General features: G+C 31.9%; 1 protein-coding gene across 7 annotated transcripts in view; it reads right to left on the bottom strand.

The window, feature by feature from the left end:
• CSMD3 (CUB and Sushi multiple domains 3) overlaps positions 1-22,694 on the bottom strand; it is a 1,668,414-nt gene that overhangs the window by 132,776 nt on the left and 1,512,944 nt on the right. For all 7 annotated transcript variants that reach the window (XM_016431868.2, XM_056823169.1, XM_056823168.1 and 4 more), the window contains 4 exons: positions 17,058-17,246; positions 16,489-16,635; positions 6,357-6,545; positions 67-252 (listed from right to left, as the gene is read on the bottom strand). In XM_016431868.2, the coding sequence (XP_016287354.2) occupies positions 67-252; positions 6,357-6,545; positions 16,489-16,635; positions 17,058-17,246 (711 nt within the window). The remainder of the gene's footprint in view (positions 1-66; positions 253-6,356; positions 6,546-16,488; positions 16,636-17,057; positions 17,247-22,694) is intronic.

The raw sequence follows: 22,694 nt of genomic DNA, 5'->3' as shown, positions 1-22,694 counted from the left end.
GGGATTTGAAAGGTAACATTTTCTTTTAACTATAAAGGTACATATTAGGAAAATTCCATTACTTACCAACGCAACGAGGTGTTTTATTATGATTGCTCCACGTTCCATCAGACTGACATACTGCAGTGGTAAGTTCTTTAGATGACAGTCTATATCCATCATTGCAGAAATAGGTAACACGGGTTCCCACCAGATAATCTGTTGTGAGTATTCCACCATTTGTTGGAGCTTTAGGAATTCCACAAGAAATTGCTGAAAAAAGAACATGAACCCAAAATGCTACTAAATTTGTCTGATGTGAGAAAAGTGTATCAATTTATAAAAAAGGATGTAAAAATATAACTGGGATTTTATCAAGTTCTTTGAAACAATGCTAAAATGAAGAAAAGAAATTTAATTTTCATTAATTTCCCAGTACAATTTTTTTCAAAGGTATATTATGTACATTTTTTTTATCCAGATCCCATCTAGATTCCTGCTGCTTTAACTCTGATAATAGTTTTCCAAAGTGGGAATATAAGAATAGTTTGCTTAGAGAGACCATTACTTTTGTGCCAAAAAAAAAAAAGGATATTTTTTTTTAGTCAAGGAAAAGAGAAAAGGAGCAAAGATTTTTCACATTTTTTTTGTCTTCTTTATCTAGTCCAGTCCCTGCAGTCTGCAGTTTTGTAGGTTTGGGGCCGTGAAAGGGTGGACTGGGAACCACTTATCATTTGAGTTCCTAACAACCTGAAGAAATGTTAGTGTTTGGACTATTGTTTGAAAGCAAATGAAGGCCATTTCCTGCCTGTTAGTATGATCACTTTCCAAGAAGAAATGTTTTTTTGGTGGCATCAAATCAAGGGAGAAAGCCCTAGAATAAGTACTCAAATTGGCAACTGCTTTTATTATCTTCCTTCCACTTTTTTAGCAGTTAAATACTTCTGTTCCAGGAAATTTAATTTGTCCCAGCAATTTGTCCCAGTAAATTGACTAAGAGAGCACACTGGTCCATGTGCACCACTCATATAGTGCTCTAGTTCTCATAACGCTTTTCATAGTCTTAATCACAAATAAACAGAATGCAAGAGCATATAGAACATATCTCTAGTATGCCCTTTTGAATACTTTTGTAGATAATATCAAAACATGACCTTGGATGGAAAATTATAAATTCTGTTCCAATTTTCCTTCTATAAATTGAATATTTCAATATTTCTAAACTAATATTTGTCAGTATAAGAGTCATTGCCCTAAAAACAAAAGTATGAAGTTAAAAAGGAGGGAATCCATTAATAAAATTGACATAGAACTGAATGGGATTCCTATTCATTCATGATTTTTGAACTTATATATAAAAAGGCAATAACATTTACTTTATAAGTTATATACCCAATTGTGTAAATAAGCATATAATTATCAATGATCTCTAATTATATAAGCTTGAAATAGGAAAAAATTCTATCCATGATGAGAATTTTATATTGTCCACTGTAAACCTTAAAATTTCTTAGACTTATAAATGTTGGAAATTTCACCATTGGGAAATTTCATACTTGAAAAATTTCTTACTGATAGTGGGTCTTGGCTATTGGAATGTGAACCCCATTGGCATGGGAGGTTCCTCCTCCTCCCTTCTTAAGATTACTTTAGGACAGAAACCTTTTTGCTGAACAATGGAAAGGACTTTGACCTATGCTTAAGCATAGAACAGGAATTTCTTTGAGTCATGATTGATTTTAGAATTGATACAATGGAGATACTTGGAATGACAGAACCAAGTCTTGGAAATTGCAATTTCCACCCTACTCAGTCCTAACAGGATTTAGGAAGGGCTGCAGCATAGATCTAAATTTAATTATTCCAATCTCTACCCTACTCAGGGTAACAGGATTTAGGAAGGGCTGTAGCAAAAGATCAAGATTTAATTATTTGAGAATATGACCTCCAAGGGACATGTGCAAAGCCACAGACCTCTGGGTGGTCCTGGGTTAAGCTAGAGCCACCATTGGCACAGGGAAAATGATGGACAGTGATTGGTAGATGTGAGAACTGAGGGGAGGGAACTTGGATGGTTTCCTTAAAGAGAGAGGGGTCTGAGGACTGGGGGGTGGGGGTTGGTTGGAGAGTTTTGGCTCTGAGTGGTTGGAGAAGTGCTCTGAGAAGCTTGCTCTGAAGGAAGCTGGAGGTGGAGGCCCCTGAGACTGTTTCTCCATTTTGGTCACATGAGTAATAGGGACTGATCTCCTTTCTTTGCCTCAGCTATCTAAGGGCTTGGGCCTTTTGGCCCAGCCTAAACAGAAGGTGTATTTAAGCCCTATTCCCTTCTCTCCCCTTTCTCTCTCCCTCTCTCTATATATCTCTAATTCCTTTCTTCCTCCTGTTTGTAATTAAACTCTATAAAAGGTTGAAGGCTGACTTGAGTTTTCATTTAGGAATTACATAGCTGAATTCCTTGGCGACCTTAAATTAATATATATCAGTCTTTTAAAGTGATTTCCTTGTCACACCACTTGACTCTTTTTTTTTTCAAATTCTGCTTTTTCTTATATGCATAACTTTTAATTTATCACAAAGAAAAATTATTTTTAGTTCATTTGGCTTAAGAAAATAATATATCCTAAAATAAAAGGAGCATTTAGCTCCAAAAAATATTACAAATTTTTTTTTCCCATGAAGAAAAGGAAAATATAAAGAGAATCATTCCACTCTGGTAACAAGCACTTTAGTGACAATAGAATATTCTGAGGAAAATGAGAGTAACTAGCAATTTTTTGTTGCCAAAAATTCAAAATAAATCATTGTAAAGACTATGATAGATAATCGATGATCTAGGTGACTTATTAATGCTGGCCATTTTATTACATTTTTTCCAGATTACACAGCAATATAATTTTTAATAATCCTTTTCTGACATATTGCAATCCATATTCTCTCTCTCCTTCCATACCTCTCCTCCCCTCTCCCTGAGACAGCAACTAACATAATATAGGTTATACATCTGCTATTATGCAATATATTTCCATGTTTGTCATATTATGAAAGAAGACACATATTGTTTATGTAAGATAAAAATACTCAGTGAGATGAATTGATAACATTGGCCCCATTTAAACAACTGCTTTTTTTTAGCTGGGAAACATGGGATATTTTGATAGAATTTTTAAAAATTAATTTTGTTTATATAAAGGAAAGTAGGTAAGAATTGAATGTTTAAAATTTTGAAAGATGCTTTCCTTATAATAACTGGACAAAATAATCATTCCCAAGATTTTTGTTGTTATTTGGTTATTTCAGTAGTGGCCATCTCTTTATGACCTCATTCAGATTTTCTTGGCAAAATTACAGGAAAGGTGTGTCATTTCCTTCTCCAGCTCATTTTATAGAAGAAGAAACTAAGGCAAACATGATTAAGTGACTTGCTCAGGGTCACATAACTGGTAAATATCTAAGATAAAATTTGTACTCAGGTCTTTCTGGTTCTGGGTCCAGTGCCTTATCCACAGTGTCACCTGCATGCTTCTCATTCCAAATCCTCATTCCAATTGTATCTAATTTATACAGGAGAGAAATGAAGCTCAAAGAGGCAGTGATTTGTCCCAAGTTCACAAAAGTGAAAGTTGAACTAAGGGCTCCTGTTTTCAAATCCCTTACTTTTCCTGACATATAATCATTTCCCATCCCCCCAAAAAATAGGTTGAAACAGTGTTTTTCCCCTTCCAAATAATAATGAACAAATAATCCTGATGTCTAAAAATTCCTTCCATAATTCCAGGATCAACTTCACATAGTGACTAGATTTCCTTCTCCATTCTAAAAAAATAAGTTAAAATAAAATAACAAGTGAAAAAAAAATCAACCTCTAAACTTCATTGAGAATGTTAAAGACCAACACAAAGTTTAAAAGCTATTGGTGTACTAATAAAACTTGAAAAATAGTCTCTGTTGATTTTTTAAAATATCAGTTTCACAAGATAAGGCACATGTGCTCAGGTAGACATTCAATTAAATATGAATATATATGTCTAAAGAATATGTATATAAAACACACATATATCATCCAAAAACTTGAATCAATATTAGTATGACATGAGAAGCAGAGTGTCTAGGACTAGGAAGGTGAAAGTGAAACTCTATTTTGACATGGTTAGATCACATATGGAATATTGTATTCAGACTCCATATCTGAGAAGTATATTTATAATCTGGAAAATATCCAGAGAGGTAATAATGATAATGGAAATGTTTGAATTAAGATAATAAGAAGGTTCATGGAAGGAAATAGATAGTTTTAACCAGCATAAGAGAAGATTTAAGGGAACATGCCTGTTGTATTCAAGAATCTGAAATGATATCATGTAAAAGATTTGTTCTGCTTGTCTCCAAAAGGAAGAATTAGGGACAGTAGGTGGAAGTTTTAGAGAGGCATAGATAAGGAAAAACTTCTTAATGATAATAGTTATCCAAAAAAGTAAAGTCACCCTGAGGGGATAATGAATCTTCTCTACTTAGAGATTCTTGACTAAAAAGCTGGATGATTTTTAGCTATAGAAAGTATTCCTGCTCAAGAACAAGCTGAATTAAATGATCTCTAAAGTCTTTCATCTCTGAAGTCTGTGATTCTTTGAGACACTAATACTGGATTTTAGGGCACAGTGAATTTAACTATTAAGAAATATAAACTTTCTTTAAGTTGGACTGGATTATAGTTGGATAATGGACATAAAAGGGAGTCCTTTGATTTTTGCTTTCTTGATTTAATCTGACATATATGAGTTAAACAAATTCAGAAAGTCATAGCCAAGTGAAGGGAATGATATTAACTGTAGAAATTCATATAACGTAACTGTAACTATTATTATCTGTAGTTATGAATTAGACTTTCTCGTTATTGAAATTTCATTGCAATTCATGGAGGTTATAAATAATAAATCACCTAAAAAGACTAGTAATGTCAAGTTAGCAGAACTATCACCTCAAAGATATAGGGGGGGGTGGAGTGAAAATCTCACATAGTTGTTTCTATAATAACTCATCAAAGAGCTTAAGATCTTATTTAATTTTCTTGATTATCATTCTTCCTAAGCACAGGTGATCAATTTTTTGGAAAATTTACTCAAAGCTTATTCAGTTTGAATGCACTCTTGACAGCCCTACCTACCCAAGGAATCCTGCCTCCATAGTTTCTGGTGACTGATACTTTGCTTCCTAGTGTCATAAATTCTTACCTTCTTGAAAAGCTTCAATATCATATTATATGAGATTAAGTTTAAGGAAATGCACATATTTAGTCTGGAAAAAAGAGTGTCTTTCAAGTATATAAAAGGCTGTCATGTGGAAGAGGGATTAAACTAGTTCTGCACTGCCCCATAAGATTGATCTAGGAGCAATGGGTAGAAATTTGGGAAACAAATATTGGGTCAATAGAGTGAAAAAAATAGATCTGTGCAAAGGTATAAGGCATATTCTAGGAAGTCTCCTCATTGGAATTCTTTTGCCAAAGGGTAGGTAGCCACTTGTTTGTTATTGTGTAGATGATTCTCTTTCAAATATGGGTTGAATTATGATTTGTTACAGTCCTTTCAATTTTGTGTTCTGTACTATGGGAAAGTGCTTAGCTGACACAGGACTCTTTCAATTTCTGTTTTTTTAATATCAAAATTAAAATGGTCCTATATCACCCAAATGCTTTCATATGTACATGAAATGCACTGATTATAGTTTAAAGTTTTAAGTGAAAGGAAGTAGAAAAAAAGGTCATTACTTTTATCTCTGATTCTCATTTGTTTTCCCATTCTTATTTCAGGACTTGAAGAATATAATCATGTCTTGCCAAAACTACAAATGAATTTAACAACAACAACAAAAAAAAAACCTAAGAATATTTCCAGTTGTTTGACTTTAAAAAACAAAATTATCAGTGCTGAATTAAAAAATAATTTTAATCAGCTATTTATTTGTGACATGACAATGTCCTCAGACTAAAGACTAAAGACAGGACCTTTTCAAGGTCCTGTCTCAGTAGAGTCTGCTTAGTCTCATCAGACTTTCAAAATCTGATTCTTGTTTTCTGGCATATAGGTACCTGAGATAATAGGTGTATAGGTATCATAATTATGCCAAAGAAAAAGAAAGAATATAAGAAAAACCTAAGCAATATAAACATCTATGAAAACTGTAATTTTAATTCTACTCTTAGCAATTTCTAGTGAATGTGTATTTTCAATTCTCATTGTCCAATATCATCAATTTCTTCAAAGAAATGTCTAGATGTAAATAAAAACATACATTTTCAGACAAATTTAGTAAGAGAAAGCAATGATATGCTCTGGCAATAAAATAGATTTCTTGATTTTTTTTCATATAATTTTCTCTACCTTGACAAGCTGGAACAGGTGCATCCCATGCATGGTATCCATATGGAGACTTTCTGCACACAGCACTGCTTTTCCCAACAAGCCTGAATCCTCGGTCACAGGCCCATCGAACTACACTATTAAGTTGACCCCCTGTCTGACTGATGATATATCCATGAGGGGGAGATTCTGGAGTGCTACAGTAGAGAGCTAAACAAAAAGAAAAATTAATTCCTAATTAAATTAGACATATGAATGAGAAATTTGATATTACTGTATCTCCAAACATTAATAATGACAATAATGCAATTCATATGAGTAAGTGCTCTTTTAGCTTAAATAGAGCTAATCTGAAACTTATTTTGCATTATATTCTTTAAAAATACCTATAATATCTTCCTAATGACAACAATATCATTGTACTTTCAACTGTTTACTGGCTTTCCATCTAACACATTTTTGAGTTTTTGGTTGTCATGGAAAAATGTACTTGAAAAATCACAAAATTTCAAGAATGGATAAACATTTTATTAAATAATATATATCTTATCACTAAAAATGCCCAAACAGCAGTTTTGTTTGCATCATATTGTAAACATTCCAGCAGGATAAAACATGGAAAATTCTACCCTGTAATTGTCATCTGACATTGTTCTATGCCATGTCATAAAACAGAATTTCCTCTTAATGAAACAAAATCAGCAAACTACAAAATCTCATAACCTGTCTTGATGTTTGGTTAAAGAATCTCCAGTCTGTCACATTCATTCTAATAATACTAAAATGCAAACAAACAAACAACAATAAAAGCTTCTCAGTGGAGTTAAGCTCTTTCTCATCCTGAAAACCTGAAATGCCAAAAGATAATGTCAAGTAGCTGTTTTGCATGTATGTGCTTTTGAGACAGTCAGGCTGAGTCTCTCCATTTACTCTCAGAAATCTGAGGCTGCTCATTTGAGGAAAATGAGACATTCTGTCACTAATATGAAATAAATGGGGTTAGGATTACATGTGTCATAAACTGCCTTAAAAAATAAAGTATCCTCAGTGTGTCAAGCTACTCTTGAGCTGTAAAAATGTTTAGGGAAAAGAGGATTATATTCAATCTTCCCTAAATGGTTACCTTGCTGACAAAGTTGTGGTTTATCATTCTATCTATCATAGAATACCATCAATATAGTATTCTGTAAGATGGTCAAAACCACTGAACTGCTTTGGATTTTATTTACATAACCACAAAGTTTAAATGATATACTAATAGATGATCATTTAAGATGATCTCTTTGGGGTAAATTATAAATTTGGGGGAAGAAATTGCTTAATTGCATTGTTTCCTAGCTTAAATCATAGTTTAGAGAGGTTAAGAAATTTTGATGAATTCTGAATATGTATTTTACCTCATTTAAAATTATAAGATATTTCATACTAGAATTTTTAGCATTCATTTTTTAACATTCAGAAAAGATGTTCCAGGACAATAATTCCTCCGTGTTGACAATGGGAAAGAAAATACATTTCTTAAGGCTAAAAAGAGGGAAAAAAATCAATCTGCATTTAAAAAAGAGAATGATTACTTTGTAAATTGAAAACTTTTCCCAAGCATTTTATTTTTGTTTTACTTATTTATTTATATTCTTTGGTATATAGCTATTTTTTAATGTGACACTTTGAGAGGAAGCATAATTTAGTGGATAGAGTATTAAACTTGGAGTTGGAAACTTGTGGTTTCAAATCCTCTAGGGCATTTAATAGTCTGTGATTCTGAATAAGTTATTTAATCATTCTGAATCCCAGTTTCTTCATCTATAAAATGAATAGTTTAGAACTGATGACCTCTAAGGTCCCTTTCAACTCTAAATATATGATTTTATGATCCATGAATTCTGGATCAGAAGGAAGTTTGATGATTGTTATTTACAATATTATATATAAACTGAATTGAAACCTATGTCCTAAAACATGGTGTCATAGTTGTTAAAATACTTTTCTGAATATAATTTTGGAACTTTTTTTCCTCCTATATCCTTTGATTACTTATCTATTGGAGCATGACTCTCCATTTGAGTCACTGTTGGATGTTAGGATTTTATCAGAGATATTTTAATTAAATGTTTTAAAAATAAATATTTTCTTTCCTTATTTTAATTACATTAATTTTATTTGTGTAAAAGCCTCCTAAATTTGTATAGAAATTCTCCCTTTTTCTTTTGTGATTAGCTCTAGCTTCTTTTTTTATTATGAATTCTCTCCCTAACCATTCTGAAACATGCTTTCTTTAGTTCCCTTTTATTTATTATTATTTTTTTAAAAACCCTTACCTTCCGTCTTGGAGTCAATACTGTGTATTGGCTCCAAGGCAGAAGAGTGGTAAGGGCTAGGCAATGGGGGTCAAGTGACTTGCCCAGGGTCACACAGCTAGGAAGTGGCTGAGGTCAAATTTGAACCTAGGACCTCCTGTCTCTAGGCCTGACTCTCAATCCACTGAGCTACCCAGCTGCCCCCAGTTCCCTTTTATTTTAATTCATTTTAATTTTTAAAATTTTTAAATTATTTAATGCTATGACTTTTCATATTTAGATTTTTGGAGAATATTGTGGGAATAGTATGAGTTTCCTTTAAACTTATTTTCTCTCAAATTACACTATAGTTTTCCAGTTTTCTTGAAAAATAAAGAGTTGTTCTCTAAATATTTTATGATCTTGGCTTTTACAAACACTAAACTACTGATTACAATTCCTTTGGGTTCTTTCTTGGCATTTTAGTGACCTATATTTTCTATATATATTATCTTTATATCTATATATATATTCTATATTTAACTAGTATTAATGTTTTTATTATACCTAAATAATGTAAATAGAGATTTGGTAATACTGTAACTTCACTCCATTCAGTCTATCTTATATCATCCCTCATCATTTTTATTGACATTCCAAACTTTTATTTGCCAAGAGGTTTTTGTTTTTATTTTGTCAAACTACATAAAGTAGCTCCCTGTCAAATGAATTGGTTCAATACTGAATCTATAAATTAATTTAAATAGTATTATAATTTTAGATATATTAGTTTGGCTCAGAACCACAGATGTCTCTCATTTGTTTTTCTTCCTTTGTTTTGGTAGAGGCAATTTTAATTTCGAGAAAGAGATAAAAAGGAAAAAAATTACTTTCTTTTTCCTCTGTCTTCTTATTTATTTTTTAATTATAAGAGATATATAATTTTTATACAATTCCAATTTTGTATACTGAAATGTTTATTGATTTTTATTATCAGTAACATAGAATATTAAATATATAAAAATAAATAAAATCCCATGGGACGGGGAAAATTATTTCACACTTATGTATATATAAACCCTAAGTGTATCTTAGTAAATTAATTCCAAAATATTTTATGTATTTTTAACTTTTTGGATAAAATTGTTATCTCATTTTCTCATGGTTTGTGCTTTACTATGCACAAATTATGATTCTTGTGGTTTCTTAAAGTATCCTAATATTTTACCAAAATATTTCATCATCTTGATGAATTTTTCAGTGTTTTCTAAATAGCCCATTATGTAATTTTTGCATAGGGATATCTGTTTCTTCTTTGTCAGTTTTCATACCTTCCCTTCTTCTCCAGCATTATTACAATAGCTAGAATTTATAGAATAATATTAAATAACCATAACGAAATTATTTTATAATATTAAATTATCTTAGAGCTTTGCTATAAATGAAATCTGATCATAATGAATATTTTTATCTCTATCCATGTCTCTTTACAAAGCTTAAAAAAATTACTTCTTTCTGTAGTGATATTGCCACTACACTGTTCATACACTTCCACTTGATCATCCTTAATACTGGGCATTCAGGGCATTGACTAGTGGAGGTCAATGACAAAAAAAAAAGTTTCCCTATTATAATACTTTTGGGGGCAGAAAAAGAAAACTATGACAACAACAACTGGAAACAAAGTGGGTATTTATAGAATTATTATGGGCAAGGAATTTGTTACACAAAATTATATGATTATTATTATTATCCAATGACAAATGATAAATTCAAGGCATAAATGAAAATATGGGCAGAGTTAAAGTGCTACAAAGGAAATGGAGTAGGAACAATTCAACACAATAAGAACAACATAAATGAAAAAAAAATATGCAATTGATCTCAAATACATTAAAAAGAAGTGTGACAAAAGAAAGAAGGTAAAATATAGACTTCTTAGCAGAGAGGAAAAAAATCTATGCTTTTTGGATATTAGACACACTGTCAAACATGGTCATTCCGTTAGATTTTCCTTCATTGTTGTTGAAAAACAATACTGTGAATACATTGGAATTTTTTAATATTTAAAAGTACAAATAAAAACTATGAATTTGGGTAAAAAAAAGATTTTCAGATCAATTAGACCATGGTCCAAGTGGAAACATCTTAGTATTTTGTATCTAGTCACTACATCTTTGCTCTTGTTTTAGTAGATATATTACATAATGCTCAATCAAAATAATTATTTTAAAAATCCATTAAAACCTCATATTGTTAGGGAAAATTAGAGGCATGGGACATAATGTTAGCATGATGGGGGAAAGCATGAAATTAAAAAATGAAGTCTTTTTAAAAGTACACATAGCGAACAGAAGGAAGTTCAGAGGGAAGCAAAACCAAGCAGAATGGCTTTGAAAGTAGTGTGTCCAAAGAATCATGTGCTTTCCTGATTTCTCCAAATTCTAGTGCCTTCTCTTCTAAACTATCCTGTAGTTCATGACTTTTTCTATATATATTTATTCACTTATTTTCATATTGTTTATTTAAATATATACTTCTTTACAACATTAGAATATAAATATTTTTCACAATGGAAATTATATTCTAAAGACTCAGAACTTTGCTGGGTACATAATAGGTACATATACTAAAAGACTGACTGTTGATTAATTGATTTAACAATGACACACTTATGTGGTCATTTCTACTTCCATGTACAATTCTTTTTTTCCCCTGCTTTTCCTTGCTTATGAAATAGCTCGCACTTGGTGATTTTTAAGTTCAAAATAATAGTTTAAAAAAGTACTACACTATTAAGGTTAAATTAAACCAAGACTTTTGGGGCACCTTGATATTGCCTCCCTTTGACCTGCAGTTAAGTGAGCAGATGACTGAATTAGTTCCATAGTATTAGGACAAAACACAAAGCAACATGTATTTATAAACAAAAAAATAGTGGAAGAAAAATGGAAAATTTGTCAGATCATCTGAAATATTTATAAATGTTTCATGAATCAAAATTTTTAAAAATGCAGTGAAATTCATTTATAAATGATAAGGACTAGAAACTAATGGGATATCCATCAGATAGGAAATAATGGAACAAATTATGTTTTATTAATGCAACAAAATATTATTTTGCTATAAGAAATGATATAGGGGTTAGTTTCTGAGGAACCTTTGAAGTAGTATATTAATTGTAACAAGCTGTGAGAAGCAGGGGAATGATGTATGCATACAACAATATTGTTGTAAAAATTAAGAACTTTTAAAGACACCAATCAACACGATGATAAATTATTACTTTAGAATATAAATAATTATAAAAAACTTGAAAAAGAACAAATTTAAAACTGCCATTAAATAACAAGTTAGAAATCTTGATAAAGGAGAAATTAGTAAAATGGAAAGTAAGAAAGCCATTTGATAACTAAATAAGAAAAGAAGTTGGTTTTATGAAAAAATCAGTAAGATAGATAAATCATTTGGTAATTTGATGAAAAGAAGGAAACCAAATTGTTTGTATTAAAAATGAAAAGGGTAAAATTAAAACCAATATAGAAGAAATTAAAGAAATTATTAGGAGTTATTTTACCCAATTATGTGCCAATAAATCTGATAATCTAAGTAGAATAGATAAATAGTTAAAAATAAAAATTGCTCAAATTAACAGAAGAGAAAATAGAATACTTACACAATCCTATCTCAGAAAAAGAAATTTAACAAGCTATCACTGAATTCCCTAAAAAAAGGCTCCAAGGCCAAATGGATTCACAGTGGAATTTTACCAAACAAATAATGAACAATTACTTCAAATACTATATAAATTATTCAGAAAAAGAGTTGAAGAAGGAACTTTATGAAATAATTTTTATTTCCCAAATATGGTTTTCATAATTAAATAAGGAAGTACATAAAGAAAATTATAGACCAATGTCCCTAATGAATATTGATGCAAAATTTAACAAAATACTAATAAGGAGGTAACAGCAATGTATCACAAGAATTATACACTATGACCAAATGGATTTCATATCCACAATGCAAGTTTAGTTCAATATTAGGAAAACTATCAATATAATTGACCATATCAATAACAAAACAAATAGAAACCATATGACTATTTCAACAGATGCAGAAAAAGCTTTAGACAGAACACAATACATATATCTATGAAAAACACTAGAGAACATTGGAATAAATGGAATATTGCCCAAAATGAAAAATAGGATCTATCTACAACCATCAGCAAACATTATCTATAATGAGCATAAACTATTTCCCAATAAAATCAGGAGTGAAAAAAGGATGTCTATTATCACTACTATTTTTCAATAAAGTGTTAGAAATGTTAGCTGTCACAATAAGAAAAAGAAATAGAAGGAATTAGAATAGGCAATTAAGAAATAAAGCTATCACTCTTTAAAGATGATGTAATGATTTACTTAGAGAATCCATCAAAAATTAATTGAAATAATTAACTTTAACAGAATAACAGAATATAAAATAAACCCACAGAAATCATCAACATTTCTCTATATTACCAAGAAATCTAAACAGAAAGATAAAAAAGAAATATCACTTAAAATAACAGTAGACAATATAAAATACCTGAGAAATTGCCTGCCAAGACAAATTCAGAAACTATATGATCACAACTACAAAACATTTCACACAAATAAAGTAATTACTAAACAAGTAGAAAAACATTAATTGCTCAAGGATAGTCCAATCCAATCCAATAAAATGGATAATTATTCTTAAATTAATTTACTTATTCAATGCTATGCCAATAAAAACTACCCAATAATTCTCTCATAGGGCTTGAAAACAAAATTCATCTAGAAGAACAAAAGACAGAATAACAAGGAAATTAATGAAAAAATATGAAGGAAGGTAGCTTAGCTGTACTAAATCTTAAACTATATTATAAAACTTTTGGAAGAACTCATTATTTGATAAAAATTACTGAGAAAATTGGAAAACAGTTATGACAGAAATTACTCATTGACCAACATCTCACACCTTATATTAATGTAAAGTTGAAATGGATACATGTTTTAGAAATAAAGGATGATATCATAAACAAATTAGGCAAACACAAAATAGTTTAACTGTCAGACCTATGAATAAGAAAATAGTTTCTTTTAAAACAAGGCATAGAGAATATAGGCATAGGTTATTAATAGGAAAATTCTCAGTGTAAGAAATCAAAACTATCTTTAGTCATGAAAAAAGCTCCAAATCATTAATGATTAGAGAGATATAAATAAAAACAACTCTGAAATACCAGTTAACATCCATCAAACTGGCTAATATGAATAAAAGGAAAATGATAAATATTGGAGAGAATGTAGAAAAATTAAGATACTAATTCATTATTGGTGGATACAATAATTCTAGAAAGCAATCTGGAACCATGCCCAAAGAGCCATCAAACTATGAATACCATTTGACCCAGCAATGCAATTAGTAGAATGGATATTTAATCCTCCAAAAGGATTAAAGATAGGGGAAAAGAACCTACCTATACAGAAATATTTATATCAACTTTTTTTCTGTGCGTGGTAGTAATGAGCCAGAAACTGATGGAATTAAATCAGTTGGGAATGGTTGAACAAGTTGTGATATGTACTTGTAAAGGAATATTAAAATATTATTGTGCCATAAGAAATGATTAAGATGATCACAAAAAACTGAACTTATATGAAATGATGCAAATGAAGTGAGCAGAACTGGGACAATGGTGTACACAGCAACACCAATAATGTATGATGATCATCTGTGAATAACTATATTATCAACAAGGGAATGATCCAGGATAACTCCAAGTGTCTCACAACAAAAAAGGAACATCCACCATGAAACAGATGAAATCCAAATGGAGATCAAAACATACTATTATTTTTTTATTTCCTCCACATATTTTTTGTCTTGTGTAAGCAATATATGTCTTTTTTTCCAATCCAAACATGGAAATATGTAGTATATGATAATATATGTGTAAAATACATATGTAAAACCTATATTGGATTACTTGCCTACTTGGGAAGGGAGATGGAATGGGAGGGAGATAGAGAACATAGATTGCAAATGTCAGAAAACAAATACTAAAAATTATATTGACATGTAATCTGAATTTTTAAAATTTACAACAAAAAGAGAATCATGGGCTCAATATCTAGAATGAGAGGTATATTTTTTGTACATGACCAATGTGAAAATTTATTTTGCTGGATTATGTATATGTATATTCATTACATAAATTGTGCTTTGGCTGTTGCTTTTGCCATTTTTATTTTCAGAGGGTGATGCAGAAAAGAAAGAAAATAGTTGCTAATTGAAAAAATAAAATAGGAGAAAAGACATGTAAAGTGATAAAACTACATTTCATAAAACTTCTATAGTATTTTCTCTTAATGAGTTAAAAAAGGGAAACCACTGTTTTTTTATTTCATTTTGCTCCATTTTTGAACCGCTATATGGGGTAGTAGGAAAGGCACTTAAGTTGGGGAAATGACCAACAGTAACTGGTAAAAGACATAAAAGGAATTTATGTCCAGAAGAAATGTAATTTTAAAGGTAATCAAGCAACTAATTTTTAAGAAATTAGAGAAAAGGTAGTCTACAAATGAACATATTGAGTAGAGATAGTGGTGTTCAGATCTATATTATTACAAAGGTAGTTGTACCTTTGAGATTACTGATCTCCATACAACATATGAAAGTATTCCTTCAACTCTTAGAATATGGGCTCCTTAAGGGCAAGGGGGATTTTATTTTTTATTACAACTTGGTCAGATTAGTATAGATAATGAATTGCATGAAGTAGAAGTATTATTCAATTTTGAACTAACAATTTCCACTGGAAGGAGCCAATTACCAAATTTCACACAAATATAATTTCAAATAATGTACATTTGATTATATATATTTCTTTGCAACTTCAGTATTTAAACACAGTGTCTGGAAAAACTAAATGCTTAATAAATGCATTTTTGATTTTTGATTTATGAATCAATAGATGCTATTATAGAAAGTATCTCAGATAATAGAAAATCAAGGATGTTGCTTTTATTTTTAACCTAATTTTGTTAAAACCAGGAAGCATTTAATGATATAAGCAATTCATAAGTTAGCCAACCATCTAAAGTATCATAGGAACCAGAGCAAATATGTTAGGTTATTTTCTATTTGATATTTTTTTAATAGACTGATTATTGTTACTTTACTATAAACTGCTTATTTTGTTGAATTAGTATATGCCATATCAATAAATAAGTTAGTAATGCATACACATTTTCTGTATGTTCAATACTATTAAGAACTGTGGGGACTGCAGAAGATGTATAAAATGTGATCTCTACCCTTAGGGAAGTTATGATCTCATTAGTAATATGTTGTGAATCAAAGCCTCTATTTTTTAGGCGGTCTTGATACAGGACTACTATTTTTCATTTAATCTTGTAAGTTTTCCTAGGGGTTACAGGATTGTTTTGAATGAACTATGGAAAAAAGAACTCTCCCAGCCTTACAAGGGAGCCTGGAAATAAAGTCAACATTTCATGCCACACTTTTCAAAAACTATGGAAAATTCAAATTCTCATTGAGATGCAGCCAAAAGTGAAAGAATCAAAGCCTACTGTCTCAATAGGATACAGGAAGCTTATGTATCCCTAGCCTTAATGAACAGTTCTCCATTACAAATAGATATCATGAACCTTGTTATATGAAAGTCTAGAAGATAGTCATTTTGGCTTGTCTGACATCTAAAGAGGTAACATTATAACTTCAGGATGTCAATCATTTTCAGAAGAACTTTTAAATGAAATACATGCAAAGGGACTCAACACTGAAGACTTAATAGGAGAAATAAATGAAATATAAATACATACCTATATATCTTATTCTGAATCCTTTTTTATTATTGCCATGATCTGCTGACCACTGGAGGAATACTTCATGACCATTGCTGGATATATTAAGAGCAGAGGAATAATCTCCACTGAGTGAGATAAGCACTGGGCTTTGAATATTTGGTCCTTCATGTAGGAAACATAAAACATAACAAGAGTTATATAGACAGAAAGTTTCTTTTCACTATTAGAGAAACACTCATATGCTTAATTTGAAAAAAGACCCTCTAAAACAATTTATTCCAAATTTACTACTAAGTTAAATGCATCATGAGTGTTTCACAATCTGTAGTCCAGAGGCAAACTATTTTTTCCCATGAATTTTTTTAGCTTTTTTTTTTACTTAAGACACATGTTTTTAAAGACAGTTTAATCATAGAGATAACAGGCATACGCATACTGAAGTGATAATCTATTCATTATATTCATACTCCATTTAGTCCTTCCATAAAATTTCATTTTATAATTTGTCACAATTTGTTAATTTTGTTTTGGCGTAGAAGATAAGAGTGAAATAATCTATGAGTATAAGTAAAGCCAATAGTTACCATCATACACCTGAAGAACATCAAATTCCTTTTCTGTCTGGAAGAATTCTACAAACATGCTGATGTTATAGCCTTTTTCCACTGAAATGCTCCATGCACACATCTGGAGATTTGGGTAGCTATCAGGGTAGCCAGGACTCAATATGACACCCGTTGAATCTAAGCGTAATTCATTGGCAGGGCAGAGTACTATGAAGTAAAAAAAAAGGTTACTAAATAATTGAAATACTTTTGTTACTATGAACTAGTTAATAAATTCCACTTTACCCATGTCTGTGGTTGACTATGATTTCTATGGCAATAACAAAAAAAGCTTGATGTGAAAAAATCTTTAATTAAGGACTAAGTATGGCATTTGGTATGAAGGTAGAAGGTTCAGTATACAGTTATGGAAAAATGACCAAAATCTCTTGTAATTTTCATCTTTATAAGTTATAAGAAAAAGGTATAACTCTTTTTATTTCAAATAAATACATGGAATGTGTCATATTTGTCTTCACTCTCTTTTCTCTCTTACCCATACATACATGTACCATTGATAAAACCAATTGCTCTTGGATAACAGCTAAAAGCTGAGGTCATTTTCTGATAGGAGTTTATGATTAGAGAATCACTCAGTTCTAGGAAAGGAAAATATTCTTAGAATGTCATTCCTGAAAGATACCTAAGAAATCATCTAATCCAAACCCTTCATTTGACAAATGAAAAACCAGATTCAGAGTTAAAATTAACATGCCTAATGTCAAGCAGGAATTTAGTGGCAAGGTTTGAACTAAAATGCAAGCATCTTAAATCCTAGTAAAGTCCTCTTTCTATTAACTACTTTACTCTGACTCCCTTAAAGGACCTAAAATAGTATTAAAATGCAGAGGTGGGTGGTATTTCTATTCTGCAAAAGTGATCTCATTCTGAGTTCTTCCAACAGATTTCCTCCCCTTGTCATTCTCTTATTTTCACTTATCACTTATTTTCAATCTTTTTCTTTACTGCCTCAATCACTATTGCCAACATTCCCATATCTCATCCCTCTTTAAAAAGATCTTTATTTGATCCTTTCATCCTTACCAACAATCACCCTATGTCTCTTCTGCCCTTTGTTATTAAGATCCTTGAGGAGGCTATCTCCAAAGGTGCTTCCACTTCCTCTTCTGTTACTGTCTTCTTAGACCCTTACAAAATCAGCTTCCAAACTCATCATTCCCTACCAATGATCTTAATTGATAAATTCAATTGTCTTATCTCAATCCTCATTCTTCTTGAACTTTATGCAGCCTTTGACACTGTTGACCACTCTCTCCTTGATACTCTCTTCTCTCTAGGTTATTGGAACATCGGTATCTCTTGGTTGTCCTCCTACCTAACTAACAAACTGCTTGTTTTCAGTTTCCTTTACTGGAGATCTTTATCCCAATTAAATTCTCTAATTTTAGGTATAACTCAGAATTCAGCTCTGGGCCCTCTTTTCTTTTCCCTCTATATTATTTAATTTTGTGACCTCTTTAGCTCCCAGGGATTAAATCAACATCTCTATGCTGACTTTCAAATTTCCCTTTTTTGCCCTAAAATCTCTGCTAGCCTCTAATCTCAAACTGTATGTACTGAAGATATCTTAAACTCAACCTGTCCAGAACTGAACTTATTAAACTCTTTCTCCTCAACATTTTTGCTTTTGAGGGCACCATCCTCCTCCTCAAGCTCACCACTTCCAGTTTCATAATCTTGGTGTCATTCTTGATTTTTCATTCTTTATCACTGCTTCCCCTGGATATTCAATCTTTTGCCATGGGCTATCAATTTTCAATACCTCTCAAATATGCTGCCTTCTCTCCTCTGATAATTCTACCTTTATTCTATAGGCTTTCATCTATTACAATAGCAAGCTAGGGGGTCTCCCTGCCACACAAACACCATTCCATTCTCCATTCAGTCACGTAAATGATTTATCTCAAGCATAAATCTGACCATGTCTCCACTCTACTTGACAAAGGTCAGTGGATGCTCATAACCATCAGAATCACATACAATTTTTTTTTTGCCATTCATAATTCTTTCCACACTATTTCCCATCCTCTTCTCCCTACTTGAGGTCTTCTTAAACCTTATTCTCTACTTCTTATTCTTCATTCAAGTGATACTGGCCTCCTGAAGCAAGATACTAAATTTCTTAGCTCATAAAATTGTCACTAGCTATCCCTCATGCCTGGATAATTCTCTCTCATCATGGATGCCTTTTGGATTTATTATTAGAAAGGAGAATCTTAAAGATATTTAAAAATAAATTCCTTGAAAGGATATGGACTGTATTACAGTCCTCTGAAAAAGCTATGAATAAGTTGTTGAAAACTGGCAACAATTCATAATTAGTTGCTGGTTATAATCTAAATAGTTTACTTAAATGTCTCTTCTTAATCACTATTTGCAATTTAAATTATATTTTCATTAAGGGACAGGATTGTATTATTGAAAGGCAGCTAGGTATCACAGTAGATAAAGATTGGGCCTGTTGTCAGCAAGAGCAGACCTGAATTCAAATCCAACCTCAGATACATACTAGCTATAGGACCCTGGGCATGACAATTAATTAACTCTGTCTCAATGTCTTTACCTGTAAATTGAGCTAAAGAAGAAAATGGCAAATCACTCCAGTATCTTGGCCAAGAAAACCATAAATGGAGTCATGAAGAGTTGGACATGATCAAACAACAGAACTGTATTTTAGGAGGCAGCTGGATGCCTCAGTGGATTGAGAACCAGGTCTAGAGAGGGGTGGTCCTGGGTTCAAATTTGACCTCAAACACTTCTTAGCTGTGTGACCCTGGGTGAGTCACCTAACCCCCATTTGCCTAGGCCTTGGGACCAATATATAGAATTGGTTCTAAGATGGAAGGTAATAGTTTAAAAAAGAACCCAACAACCTTTATTGCTTATATAATCAAGCCTCTAGCACATATTAGGCATTTAAATATTTGTGAGATTTAATTGATTCCAAATGATTCCTGGAGATAGCAATACTTAAAAATAATACCATGCTTTATTTCATTTTGTTTGAGAGTAAGAATAGAGTGGGCCTATATTCTGTTAAATAAATCATACTTATAATAAAAAGAAAACTGTAGTTATCTACAACATGACTCATTTTGCAAGGGACAAAACTAAACATTTCTGCATTCATTTTTTTCCCTCAATATAAAAAGCAATTTGGCGTTTTAATTTATAAGTTAACCAGGCAATTTCAGGCTAGTGAAAGTAATTAAGACACAGTGAACTGTGTCTGCATAAGATGTCACCTATTTTACAGGAAGAAGATATCTTTTTTTTCAGACAAACAAATGAAACTATCAATGAATTGAGGAAACAATTTTCTACTTTAGGACTTCTTTATAAGTTGCTCATAGTTCAACCTAAAATCTATGCATCTTTGGAACTTTTAAATTTTAAAATTTTAAAAACTTTTTTTTTAAAGTTTGAGCATAAAGTTGTTAAATTGTTTCTTGAGTTATACAAAAGTGAAAATATGCAGTTTTCCCCATGTTCCAAAAGAACTTTGACCTTTGATTTTAAAAAAGAATCGTGAAATTATGAACTTGAAAGTTGTTCAGACAAAAAAATAAATTTAAAATGAAAATTCAAACATTATAAAAACAATTGAGAGCCTATAATTAAAAAAAGTTTTCATAGAAACACTGAATCCAGTGCATTTTAAGGGAAAGGTAAATTAATGTCTCTGATTCTTATTAAGTTGTATGAAATGCTAATTAACTATTTTGGTTGTTTTCCTCAGTAAGAAAGAACAAGAATTACTGTTATCTATATAAACATGATGAATTAAAAGTTCAATTTTATAAGCATCAATTAAATATCTGCTACACAAGGCCTGAGTAAGGTAATGGGGACAGAAAGGTAAAACTAAGAACAATCCTTGCCCTCAATGAACTTTAATCCTACTTGAAGAGACATAATATACAAATGTAGAAAAAATAACTACAAAATGAATACTGGCTAATTTCAAGAAATAAGAGATGTTATATATTAGAAAATACCTACAAGAGGTGGTTCTTAAGCTGAATTTGAAAAGAAATTAGGTAAACAATAATAATTAGAGACATCAGATAATATATATTATGTATTATATAATATATAAAAGATATATATTATATTTTGTTCTTGGTGTAGGAATATCACTAGTCTTACAGTACCCAAGACAAGCATCCACACTCTACTTCCAGTACCTTGATACACCACTGAACCAATAGGTGGCTCAGAGAATAGAATGCTGGGCCTGGACTAAGGAAAACCTGTATTCAAATCCTACCTCAGACCTTTACTAGTGGTGTGATCCTATTCAAGTCACTTAACCTCTACCTGCTTCAGTTTCCTCAACTGTAAAATAAGGATTATATGATTATATTAGCATCTATCTCCCAGGGTTGTTGTGAGGATGACAAGAGACAATATTTGCAAATTTGGAGCATATCAGGGACTCAGTAAATATTTCTTCCCTATCTCACCTACATCTGGGAAGTCAAGATTTTGTTTGACCTAGATATATTAGGGTCCAGTGATCAAGCATATACTAAGTGCCAGGAATGCAAGCTGCACAAGTACACAAAGAATGGCAGAGAACAGTCCCTGCTCTCAAAGGCCTCCCAGTCTAATGGAGCAGATAACATGCTAATCACTATTTACAGCAAAATGTATTCTGGAAAAATTGGGGACAGTCTCCGAGTGGAGGCACTTGGATGGGGAGACTTTAGCTTACACTTGATGGAAGTCACAGAAGGTAAAGGGGAATATGGAGAAAGGACGAGGTCCAGGGAGAGGCGCCAGCAGTGGAATCCTTGTCAGTGCTCACATGAGTCCTAGGACCTCTCCAGCAGGACCTTTTACTCCCAGACCTGGGGATTATTATAATAAAAAAATGCAGCCCTTTGTTCCCTTCCTTGGAGGCTTAATTTTCTCCCCTGCCCCAATGAGCATCAGAATCCAGAAGTCCTAATGATTTGTGACACCAGGATGTGTGCAGGTTTCTGAGCACTTGTCTCGGAGAAAGAGAGTGCTAGGTCTGAGGGGACACCACTCAACACCCAAAGGGATTCCTGCCTTTCCCAGCTACCTCAGAGCTGGGACCAGAGAGCTTTTCCCAGTTAAATGTAGTTCTCAGAAGCAGCTACTGTTACCCCAATGCCGGAGCTGATATATAGATATAGATTTATATATCGATACATATATGAGATATCAACATATATATGTCAACATGGAATTTAGGAATCCCAAACTTGTTACCTAGTGGGATCTGATGAACCCCAGTTTTAGATTTAGCTTGTAGATTGGAGACCCCCAAAGCTTGTACTTGTTCCCTGTTCCCATGAGAATCTACACTGAAGGGAAATGATAATTCTGGTTGGGTGAGATAAGCATATGCTAAGGACATTCTTTGTTTTAGGTAGCATCCCCTATTGTATTAAAACCTCTCTCAGGAAGGTCAGACTGGGCATGAACCATTCTTTAGTAACTTTGTAAGCAGCCCCCTTCTCTTGCACCCTAGCTTCTAGCTTGATTGTATCTTGTCAGTGTAGTTTGAACACTCCCATTTTCCTTGTAGCCATAGTGATGTCAACTATCTTTCCCTGCCCCTGG

Source organism: Monodelphis domestica, chromosome 3 (assembly GCF_027887165.1).
Source record: "Monodelphis domestica isolate mMonDom1 chromosome 3, mMonDom1.pri, whole genome shotgun sequence".
Taxonomy (NCBI): Eukaryota; Metazoa; Chordata; class Mammalia; order Didelphimorphia; family Didelphidae; genus Monodelphis; species Monodelphis domestica.
This window is presented reverse-complemented; position numbering and strand designations above follow the sequence as displayed.